The 12,676-nt window shown below is 46.2% G+C and overlaps 1 protein-coding gene across 2 annotated transcripts in view; it reads right to left on the bottom strand.

Annotated features, from left to right (window-relative positions):
* The window catches only part of SLC12A2 (solute carrier family 12 member 2), a 908,845-nt gene that overhangs the window by 493,546 nt on the left and 402,623 nt on the right, over positions 1-12,676 (bottom strand). For both annotated transcript variants that reach the window (XM_069625621.1, XM_069625620.1), the window contains exon 13: positions 4,851-4,952. In XM_069625621.1, the coding sequence (XP_069481722.1) occupies positions 4,851-4,952 (102 nt within the window). The remainder of the gene's footprint in view (positions 1-4,850; positions 4,953-12,676) is intronic.

The following is a 12,676-nucleotide window of genomic DNA, read 5'->3' as shown; positions in this document are numbered from 1 at the left end:
GGTACAACTGCTAGGGTCTACCACCCTGTATTGCTTTAAGCAATCCAAAAGTAACTATTGGTTTTGACTTCCCTAGAACTGCTGTTAGGTGTTATACCTTAATTTAGATGGTATGGTCTGTGTACTTCCAAGCAGTGATGTATTTTTATAATGTGTTTATATATAATGTGATAGTACTTATTTACCCAAGATTGACCTTGGTTTGCTTGTATTTAAATAAGCCCTTTATTTTTACAATACGTAGTGCGTCAGTGTTTCTTTGGACCTTATTTGTATCACAATTTCTTTGTACTGATTCTACAGCCCTCGCTCCCTCCTAAAACAGGCCTGGCTGCTCCGTCTACGCTACCCTGAACTCAGGTGGTACAGCCTTATACTAGGAGTGGAGTCTTGTACTGTCTCAGTTGAATGGGTTTACTAAGCCCATAACCAGGAAGAAATTAATCCTATACAAACTGGTTAGAAAGCTTTGTTGCACCAAACCGCATTCGTGGCAGTGCCAGGCTACAACCAGAAACACTAAGGAGGATCCTCCTTTTCATTCCCGTCATCAGGTTGTGAAACTCAATGCCCAGGCAACTCCACCCAAAGGAATATCAGTCTTCAGAAAATCTCCCACCAAATACCTGGCTGTTCTTAAGACTGCAACAAACTAACATATCCCCCGTTAAAGACGGGATCAATCGCACTGTCTCGTCAGACTCTAGATCCTTTATTGTGGACAGCTATAGGCACCAACACTACTCCACCATAAAAACACTACTCCACCATAATTTCAAAATGAAACCCAGAGAATATCCCCTCATGGATAAACATAACAGAACGCTCTGCTTTCAACTCGATGACAGACTGAACGTGAATTTATACAGTTTAAGCCCTAATCTAGAATTCTACGACTGCCACCCCAAACCACATCTCTATCCACCTCTACACAAAAACACACAAGCAGTTTTATGCATTGTAACTCAACCAGATAAGACTCAGCAGTCAAAGCTCACTGCAAGGGAAATTTCCCTCTAGACCAGCAGCTTCCAGGATGTCCCAGTACAAATCTAATTAGAATATTCAGTCAGCACTCCTGGGTAAAATTGCTACCCTCCAATCTAAAATCAGTGACAAACAGAAATCCCTACAGCTTGACCAACCACCGACCACACCTACACTTAATACACATTTAACCTATCGCATTAACCTTTCTACCTCTCCCCACTCACTACTCTCGAAGTAGAAAACAAACAATTTAAAGCCTTCCAATTGCCAAGGCGACTCCTGCCCAGCACCTATTATCAAGAAAGCATCTCATGAGCTAGACCCGTTCATTACAGCATTCATAAATGCTTCTTTCAAGACTGGTATTGTCCCCGACAACCTAAAGGATGCATGGGTTATCCCACTCCTCAAAAAACCCTCCCTTGACCATAATATCCCAACTAACTTCAGACCTATCACTACAGTCCCATTCCTGCTCAAGATCCTGGACCGCACAGCCTACCTGCAGATTCAAGATTACCTCGAACTAAATAATCTCCTGGGCTTAAGACAATCAGGGTACCGCCCTAAACACGGCACGGAGTCAGCTCTGATCGACTTGAAAACTCAGATGGAGTCACTGAAGGACAATGGGAAGCTAGCTCTTCTCCTCGATCTCTCCGCGGCTTTTGATCTGGTCAACCACCAAATACTCTGCCAGCATCTCAAATCCGCAGCCCACTTCTCAGACTCTGCCAATGCCTGGATCCACTCATTCCTGAGCAATAGATCCATGAGGGTCTTCTCACCGCTGGCATCAGCGGATCCCTCCCCTATTCACTGTGGCGTTCCCCAAGGCTCGTGTGTATCCCCTGCGTTGTATAACGTATTCACCAAGCCCTCTTTGATGTGCTTGACTATCTGGGTGTCTCCTACACTAACTACGCGGACGACACCCAGATACTCATCTCGATCACAGGAGACTACACAGCTGACACCAAAGCCCTTAACGATGTTTACTCGGTCATCCAGGCCTGGATGGCACAGCACGAACTTTGCCTTAACGATGATAAGACTGAGCTCTTACTTTTAGGATCAAATCATCGGCTCAACAAACTAGACCAAACCTACAAGTACTTCATTATTGACGGCAATGACATTAAAGTCTCCAAAGACACTAAGACGCTAGGGGTCTATCTTAACTCCTCGCTTTCTCTGAACAGACAAATAAATGCAGTTAGGTCAGCTTCGGCCTATACCTGCAAACGTATCACTGCCTATAGACCCTTCCTAAATTCCACCAACTGTATCACACTCGCCAGAACTCTTGTTATGGCCAAAATCGACTACTGTAGTGCTCTTTATCTAGGGACCAGTCAGTCTAACCTTAATAAATTGCAAACTGTAAAAAATAATGCCTTAAGGGCAGCCTTAAACATCCCAAGACGCTCTCATATCTCCTCCGTCAGATCGGATTTACGCTGGCTCCCGGTAAGACAGAGAATTGCCCTGAAACCCTAGCTTTGACTCACAAATGTCTGAACAACAACGCCCCACCTTACCTGTCCGCTCGCTTCTCACGCCACACCTCCACTCGACCTACCAGAGCAGCCCATACTCACAGCCTTATCGTGCCTAGATGCAAACTCCAAAAAGCTGGTGGGGTGAGCTTCCCCGTCCTGGCCTCCAAACTCTGGAACACCTTGCCCACACCTATCAGAATTGAACCATCATTCCACTCCTTCAAGAACAATTCTAAAACATGGCTGCTCTCCCAAGACTTATGAGACCTTGACACAGTCCAGACTCCATGTGGGGTACAGGACTGAATATACATTTTCTCTCTGCTCTGTCCCTGTATTATACGCTGTTAATGGTACCCTTCGGTACATGTATATATGCTGTATATTTTTGTAACTTCTGTAACTACTGCTTTTTGTAACATGTTTAAGAGTATGCGCCCGGTTGCCCCTGGGCCTGGTTTTTTGCGCTTTATAAATAAAATCAAAAATCAAAATCTAGGGTTCACTACCAGATACAACGCACACCTTTCTAAATTTGCCTGCTTCTACTCTCCACCCTCTGCAACTCATCCAGAACAGGACTGCAAGCAACAGGTTGGTGGTAGATCTTTCTTCGGCTGGGGCCTCCCTCTGGAACAGCCTTCCTACCTCCCTGAAACTTGAGGAGAACCATCTCTGGTTCCGGAAGCACCTCAAAACCTTCCTCTTTGCTTCTACTTTCTCTCCTCCTCTCTCCTGGTGAACGGTCTGAAAGTGAAACTGCACGGATTACCTGGCCACCCTCTGTTCGGGCCCAGGTCCCCTCCCCTGCCAGTTGCCTTCGCGGCAACCACCGCACTTGGGGACCGTGTTCTGTATCCTACCAGCACTTGACACCCGATGTCTGCACTTACCCTTGAACTTGACACCAGCTGGCCGCACTCTTTACTTATTGTTTTTATTTATTCTACTTATCCCATGTACTGCACTGTCCCCTCCCCCCGCACCTTTCCCCTCCCCCTGCACTTGCGCGATCTGAATGATGCCTCGCCTAGTAAGATTGTTGTCTTCCCTCTGTTCCCCTTGCCTTGTCGCGCCTTGAAGCACTTGTGTATAGGCACGTTATAAATACGTTTGGGTCACTGCCACAAACCACATAACCTTACAGGAACCCATGACTCTGGTTTATTAGGCCTTCCCTAATCAATACCTCATGTTTTGCATCTGTCACTCCTATATTACCACCACCATTTTCCTTGCAATACCACATGCAACAAGGCCACCAAAGTGGGCATAATTGTGACCATGCAGGACCACTTTACATTCCCTTGACTAATCTGGGTAAAGCAGAGGGTAACCTAGGGTTCTAAGGTTTCCCAAAATCAACAGACCTGTACATCCTGAGGCATCTGGCGCACAGCTCAGGTTACCCTGGAAATGCAGCATATGTTCTGGACTTAGTATCAGTTCATCTTTCGAGATATAAGTTACTCCCTTATGCTACCCTTGCAATCATATAGGGGACGGGGGAGGGCAGCTGCGGTGGGGGACGTTTCATCATGGACATAAAATGATTAATTCAGCAAGGGAGCAGAGGAAAGTAGCTTTTTGTATATGTTTCAACAACATTACCAGCAGCTTTTTAGTAGAAACGTTGGTCGAGAGCCTGCCTGATTTCCAATAGGATTGCTGGTTTGCAGATTCTTACAGGTATTGATAAGTGACCAGAACATGATCTTTGAACAATGGACCAGTAAATCAGCATCAGTCTTAAAGTCAGAAAAGTCCAACCATTGGGGAAGTTCAGAGTTTACATTCTGGAACTGGTCCCTTTTTTTCCTCTCAAACCGGGATGGTTGAATGGAAAGAAGGACTCAATTTGGAGAGTTGTGCAATCACAACACTGCATAGTGTTTCTTTGGACTACAACTCTCAAGGAGGCTCAAATGAAATATATTGTTTAGTTTGTTAATGCAGCTCTGAGTCCATGAAGAAAAGCTACACACACACTTTACCTTTTTCTCTTTAATGCAAACTATTTTCCAAATATTACTATGGAAAATCTTTATTTATATCAAAGGGGAACTTGGAACAGATTTTCCTTCAGTATGGTTGCTATGCAACCATGTAAAATAGTCAAATAAAATCTTTGACTCTTAAACCCTTTAAAATCAGTCGGACAGAATTGAAGCTGTAACAAGTAAAGCCATAATATCAAACATGAAAACTATTTAGGTGAAGACAAATTACACCCCAATGAATTAGTGATTGTTAGAATTCTGCACCGTATATAGAAGTATTGCACACATTGTAAGATCAATATAGATCGCATAAGCAAACAACGGACTAAGCAGAAACCTGTAAAGACAACATTCTTACCCGGTGACTTTGCAAGTGATGCATGGAACACAGAGAAATTAATTAAGGCATATGAAGCCAGGAAGAAGTTGGAGATTATCGGCGCGATTACATTTAGTTCAGCTGAAAGAAAAGTTATAGAAACTGGTCAGGTTATGATTCACATGTTTGGGTTTATTACTTGAACCACGTAGGAATGACAAGCAGTTTTAACAAAGGATATATTAAAGACCAATAATTCTGTTAATTTGAAGATTTCAAGCAGGAGAAAAAAAGAATCATAATACTTACACCCCATCTGTAATCCAGGACACTGCAGAATCAGGGGGATGTGTATGCACATTTTACCAAACAAAACCAACTAAGGCACTGCAATTTGGAAAGGTATGCCATTAAAAGACCAACATCTCTCAAAGACCTAAAACAATTCAGAATGTATGGCCTCTCTGTTAGGGAGAATTTACATTTCTGTGCCAATTCCTTTCAACCTTAGCGGCACCCCCAGCTCTTTTGCTGGACTCAGCGCTTTTTAATTTTTACTCCCGAGTGAGTCTGACCCTTTTGTCACTCGTGTTATTCTGACAATAATTTTATATGTTCCTTAATGTTTTATGGAGTCTGGTAAACTCCATACGCACCTGCATTGTGACACACCGCACCGTTTGTGCAGTCCCTTGGACTTCTCTTAATGTTGAACTACATTGTTGTCTTGTGTGAACTACTGTTCCCAATAATAGTAAGATGACCCCCGTCTTACCTTAAGTTTATGGGTCCAGCATGCACCATTCTATGTGGAGTGCAGGGGGGTTTCATAGTAATTATTTTAACCCATTCCTCATGTAACATTTTGTTACACTAACTCTCTTGAAGGGCTGGTGGCAGTGGTTTATTTTTTACTACCTAGTGGCATGTATCTGCAGGCTGATATCTCAGCTGCAGTGCTGCACCCAAGAGTGACCATTTTCTCAAAATAGAACCAGTCTTTTTTTTGCAATTTCTCTTGTTAGTTTCTTCTGGGCTTTTACTCTGCATCAGATTTGAGTCCCTTGTGTGTTTTGCCTTTGGCGGCCTTCAGCCCTGAAGCCAGCCCAGGCTCCAGTGTCTGGAAAGGCAGGAAGTGAAGGAGGGCCCCAAAACTTCCATGTCCTTTGCATCTAGGTGTGCCTGAGTGAAACCAGTTCCAATTGGCCGGGTGGCTGTCCCGGGGGACAGTAACCCTGCTGTGTGATTGTCAGCCTAGGGCTGTGAATGAATGAACTTGCATAAAATTAGGTTTTTGGGACTAAAAAGAGTCTACCACTGGAGGACAACATCCGAAGCAGAAGACAAGACGACGCCACCAGCACACTCCTGGACCGCAAAGTGCCCAGTGAAGCCCTGCAGCTGTGCTGACCCAGTTTTCAAATCGACAGGGAAGACGCCTAAACAACGACTTCCTCCCTTAGGCTGGTGGGACCAACCAGCCTCGAGACAAACTATTTTGGCGAAACCCCCGACTTGCTGTGACTTTCCAAGGCTGCAGAAGTGTTGAGATGGATTTCTGAACTCTGACCTGGAGGTTCAGAAGGCCAGCCTAGTTTCTTGGAACAGGGTAACCTCTGGACAAGCCAGACCAATCAGGGTAGCTATGGCAGGCGGTCAAGACCAAGTCTCAGGAGGGGTGAGGGAAGGACCTCAATTAGCACACAGAGCAAGGACACTTACAAATTACCCCAGACAGGTGTTATATCAAAAATAGACCCATTTATTACAAGGTCTTTTTAAAACCATAGCACAAGAATCACAGTAGCAATAAGCAAACCAACACAACACTATCAATACAATGTATATACAAGAACATTGGGGTCTAAAGGGTTAAATGCACGAAATATGTCAACCTAGAGGGGAAGAAAACACAGGCAGTGTAGTCAGTCTTTAGGCCCAGTTCGACATCGACAATACAACCAAGAGGCAGTCAAAGCCCTAAGAAGAGAGGAGCCTTGTGCTCAATAGTACATGCAATGCCAGTGTACGCGGTTGTTACAATGGGCAGAATAGGGTCTCTTCAGGGGTCTCTAGCAGCTCGGGAAGGTGGATGCAGCGATGCAGAACAAGTTCTCACTATTCAAGAAGGACCTCCATTTGAAGGCAGAGGCAGTTCGAGCATTTGGGATGGAGTCGCTATTTTGCAATACCAGTGGAAAGGAGAGGGACCCCCAGGAGCCACTCGTGTGTAAAAATGTGCCCTGCGCTAGGGGCCACCGTTTGGGGTATGGAGTACTCATTGGTCCCCGACGCAAGCAGACCCAAACTTCGCCAGTTCAGTCCACTTCGCTTGCAGGTTTGAGTGCGGCAAAACGGACGTCTCAGCACCTTTCAGTTCCTGAGATACAGCGATGATTCCAAACGAACAGTGGCGATTTCTCCGCTCCGGGTGGATGAATCGACCCAGTTTCACTGCAGCAGGCTTCAGTAGCAAGAGGGTCACAAATGCAGCGGACTTGCAAAGGACGTTGCCGCGGCAGGGCAACACGGTAACCGCATTTACTCCGGTCCTGGCGCACTCGTCTCACTTCAGACCTGGGAACGTCAAGTGTACGAAATTCGGTGTGATGGTGCCGGGGACACAGAGCTATCAAGTATACCAAGTTTCGAGGGCCTCCTTGAAACGGCGGTGGCAACAGAGCAAATCATCTGGGTAAGATTGTCAATCCACTGGTTGGCCCAGGGACACTACCAATAAAGCTTACTTGCAGGGTTTGATGAAGGTGCCGAGAATAGTTGGTCCCACTATTCCAATGGGTTGAAGAGTCTACGCAGACCTTCTAGGACGACGAGATGCAGAGGGGTCCCATGGGACAACAGCGGGTTCAGGTTGCTAAACCTTCCAGCGGGTCACCAGCAATTCCTCGCCTTGGCTTCGTGTTGCAGGATACTTGGATCCTATAATTTGTTCAGTGAGAACTCAGATCAACTTGGTAGTGGTGTTTTCAGCCTCCTCTTATCTAAAGTTCCCTTCGTGCCAAAACGGAGAGGACCCCAATGGGAGATCTGCTCACAAACACACTCCATACGTGACCAATCACGGACCACGGTGGTCCCAGTCAATCATGGAACTCCAGAATCTCTGGCACCCAGGATGTGTATTGGAACCAGACGTTTCAGCCCACTTCCTGGAGGCACACACACAAGGCATGCAGAAGCCCGCAAAAGCATTGGGATTTGCGGGAAAGTGCATGACCAAATAAGGATTGACCTGGGTCGACAACCTGGGGAAGGTGAAGGGGCAAGGTGGCCAAAGGACCGGACAAAGAACCTTGCGGCACGGCCATTTGAGAGCCAGCACACCTATTTGTGCGAAACACGGTTAACATGGCAGGAAAGGATTAAAAAGAATGCGAAAAGATAGATGCCACCAGTCCTGTCCATGACACATCTGTACAATTCATAAAAAGTCCAGTGAGAGTATCTAGGGCCTTTGGAAATGACTAGACCCAAGTGTGCTGTATGGTAAGATACATTGCACACTTGTTACATGTTGTACAAGAGTTGCAACATGATGAAAGGACTAAGGGAAACAAAGTCTCCCAGTACTGACCGTCTTAAGGGCATGACAGTTTACCCATAAAAAGTGAGCGAAAGCCCAGAGGAGTGCAGCTGAAGGCTGTGCTTCTCTGGCAAAGTCAGTCAATGATGTCTAAACAGCAGCAAAACGTTTGGGGGTTGACACATGGAGAAAATGACATACAATTATGAAATCTTTCCTAGCAAGAAGCCAAATACCCAGGGTATCTCGACCACGTGAGTGTATTGTCGTCCGAATCCGGACAGATCTTCGTGGTTATCCAGAGGACCCTACAGAAGGAAGAAATCTGCGTCCAGAGTCCCCTCACCAGAGTCCAGGACCAATGGATCAAGAAAATCCTAACCACAGCTTTTTTTTTCTTGTTAGTGAGGAGGAAAAGCCACCAAAACCACAAAGCTGCTGAATCAACGGAAATCCATTGCTGCAGAGTCCCTCTCTCTCTCTCGAGTGCTGCCGCAGGACCCGCCAGACGTTCTCCCTTTCAGCACCATGACCAAGAACAAGGGACTACTGCATTGCATTGTGAAGACAACCAGCTGGAACAACTTAATAAACTGCGCCATCGTTTCTTTGTCCCCAAGGATTTGTTCTACGAAATCCTTAACCTCCTGTGTCTCAATTTGAAAGTGCTCTGCCGCCCTGGCTAGCACCTCATTAAGAAGGGGTTGGTTGCCAATAGGAGAATCAGCGATAGGGGGATCCTGATCCATAGGTGAGTCGATAGGATACATATTGGCCTCTGGGTCAGCCGCTTGTTCTTCATCGTCCCCATAATAAGGGACTGCTGCAACCTCCTTGTACTGAGGGACAGCTGCCTCTACAATTGAGAGGTCTTCGTGTTCGGAGTCCGGGTCATAGAGCTCTATGACTGTGCTACACACTGGAGTTTCTGTACGAAACCTTTTAGTAGGGGGTTGAGAAGGTTGAGCAGAGACTTGTGACCCAGAGGGAGCAGTAGTGGGGGGAGTGGAGTGGAAACGTTCAAAGTAGGCAGGGTCCTTTTCGTAGAAATTGGCCACGAAGGACATTCTCCCCATGACCCTGTCTAAGTCTTGTGATGACCATTGTGCTGAACTTTGGAAGACCAAGGGTTGGGAAGCAAGTCCTAAGTCTTCATCTGTGGTCGGAATTACCCCAGATTTTAGGCCTAGCCTCTAGAGGTTTATCCTTATGAGGGATGGGCCTAGATTCTTGGGTTTCTTCCTTATGAGGGCTTTTATCCCTATGAAGGGTCTTTGAGGACTTCTTTTTATGTTCTTCCCCCCCCTGGCGCCCAGAGCCGTGTTTATCTGACTGTTTGGGGCCTACTACCTGATCTGACGCAGAGAGTCTACGTTCGGCACGGGTAGGGCCGAGGCCTCGTCTGCAGACGCTCGGCCCTCAGAGGGAGTTTTACAAGCGACACCCGCGCCGTCTTTCGAGGGTTTGGCCCAGTCGTGCGGCGATCTCAAGCGAGAGTGCCCAGACGACAGGGACTCAACTGACCTTTCCCTGGGTGTCGTGCGCCGTTGACCGCTCGACCCAAGTGTTGAGCCTCACCTGGGGTTGTGTGTGTAGTGGTGGGTGGAATTGTTGCGCTTCCGCCGCCAGGTGTAGTACCCACAACAGGATCGGGGGCCTGTGCTTGGGTAGCCAAAGCTACCCAGTCGCACTCGCCGTCCGAAACGGCAGCGTTGCTGCCATCACTGAAGGCATCCTCTACTTCCATGGCCTCGAGCTGCCTGCCATAGTGGGCCCAGCGTTTTGTTGATGGGTCCTTTAAAGTCTTGGGCTTGAAGAGCCTATACGCTCGACAAGAACCCTCAATGTGGTCTCTTGGGAGACACAAGTTACAGACTAAACGCTTATCGACCCACAGAAATGTTCTATTGCACTTGGGGCAGAATTTAAATGGGGTCTTGTCCATAACTATAAACTATGGCAGCTGGGCGAAAGTAGTGTAAAAAATAAATACATTTTAAAAAAAAAGGGGCATATAGATCCTAAAATGACCTCCCCCTCTCTCCCTACTGTCTGGGCCGAGGCCGGGGCATCCTTCCAATGCCGAACGGTCTGTCGGGGAAGCCTTCGACGGGCAGTCTGTCTTCACCGGCGTGATATTTCTATGTTCGCTGAAGTAAAGGATAGAAAGAATGAACTATCGGTAATTGAAATAAGTAAATGGCATTACGCCGAAAGAGGAACTCCGCTATACACGTCCGTCTAGAATGGCGGAAAAAAACAATCTGAGGGACCCGCGAGGCGTGAGGGATCATGGGTACAGTGGACATCACACTAGGGATAGTATTACTGGCACGCTCTGTTGACATCCCTTTTTGAGTTTCAAAAACAACAATTAATACTCTGCAGCTTTCACTAGATGTCGGCCTATGCACAGCATGTGATCTAAGCAGATTCCACAAGCCTCAGAGAATATATATATATATATATATATATATATATATATATATATAGTGAAAAAACTTTGTTAAAGGGACGTTATGGTTCCAAGTAAAACCGAAAAACCCTTGAAATTCGCCAGTTATGGTAAGCTAAGCAACCATAACTCGCGCCACTACCGTGCACTGCTAAGACTAACACCCAGGACATCAAAGATCACAAATGTCACCGATGACATCACAAATGTCATTGATGACATCACATGTGTGGCTCCCCCTTTTTTCCTTTACTGACATATCTAGGCCACGTGGTTTTCTTCAGTAACAGTCGGGAATAAAAAGTGGAAAAGGTAGTATATTTGTAGACTTATCCTTCATGTTCTTACAATAATTCCCTCAAGGTCCAGTCATATCATATGAAACATATACATAGGGGAAGACACAAGCTTGAAAGATAGCAATCCTTTCTGTGCATTAAAATAATCAGTAGAGTTGTCAGCACTTTCTGATCGTTCTGTTTTTTTTATTACTGTACTATCCCTGTATAAGCTCCTATTTTTATATCTTGTATTTACACTACTTTCATTAGAGTCCAGGCACATCATGTGATATATATACATAGGGTAAGTAGCAGCTTTGACACAGAACAATCATTTATCTGCATAAAGGTAATCAGTTTATGAACACCTTTTGCTACTACTGCTGCTGTTTTTCTCCTACTTTACTTCAATTTCTTTGTATATACTCATATTTGTATGTGGTGTTGTCTCTGTGTTTTGTCTATAATAATGAAATTATGTAGTAAGTGGGTTTAATTTACCAGGTTACTCACCGTAGTGACCAAATTACTCCTAGTCCATAGTCCCCTTTCCTGCATACTTAAGGGGCATCTCTCTGTCCTGTGGGACAGACCGGAGCACATTGTAAAAAGCATCCACATTTTTTTCAAAAACGTGTCCCTCCTTTCTTTCCTGCGTGCCCACCTTGGCTCTGCCCCACGCATCGCCCATCAGTCCTTTTCTATCGCAGGGTCAAAGACCAATTAGCAATAATAGAGGAACCTTATTAGAGGGGAGGGCGAGCGGGCGTATGGAGGAAAGGGGACTATGGACTAGGAGTAAGGTGGTCACTACGGTGAGTAACCTGGTAATACTCCTACGTCCCTTCCCCTTTCCGCCATACTTATGGGAGATTCCCAAGCACTCCTTACAGGAACTATGGGTGGATGGAAATACCCCTTACTGAAACAGGTTCTTCAGCACAGCCTGGCCGAACTGAGCGTCAGCTCTAGAGCTCATATCGAGGAAGTAATGCTTACAGAAAGCAGATGGCGAGGCCCAAGTAGCCGCATTAGCGATGGACTCTGAGGGAACATACTTCTGAAAAGCAACCGCGGCTGCCTTGCCTCACACCTGGTGTGCATGGATACCTTTAGGTGGTTTCAGCTTTTGGACGGTAAAAGATTCCGTGATACAGGCGGTAATCCATCTGGAAATAGATGCCTTAGACGCCAGCCTGCCCTGAGGCTTACCGAAGGTCACAAACAGTTGGGAAGAGCTCCGAAGCTCGCATGTCTCGTCCAGGTAGAACCTAAGAGCTCTTCGGACATCCAGGCAGTGTAGAACCCTTTCCGCCTCCGAGGCAGGGTTCGGAAAAAAGACCGGAAGGGAAATTAACTGATTCAGATGGAATTCGGTCACTATCTTTGGTAGGAAAGCTGGGGTCGTCCGAAGGACTACCGTGTCCTTGTGAAAGACCAAGAAAGGGTGCTCCACCGACAATGCCTGGAGCTCACTCACTCTTCTCGCTGACCTAGCGGCTACCAGAAAGGACACTTTCCAGGACACGTACTTGAGGTCAACCGTAGCCATTGGCTCAAAGTGTTTATGGCACAGCACCGTCAG

The sequence above is a fragment of the Ambystoma mexicanum genome, chromosome 6p (genome assembly GCF_040938575.1).
Source record: "Ambystoma mexicanum isolate Mex_15411 chromosome 6p, UKY_AmexF1_1, whole genome shotgun sequence".
NCBI classification, from domain to species: domain Eukaryota; kingdom Metazoa; phylum Chordata; class Amphibia; order Caudata; family Ambystomatidae; genus Ambystoma; species Ambystoma mexicanum.
Note: the sequence above shows the minus strand (reverse complement) of the source record. Positions and strands in the feature narration are given on the sequence as shown.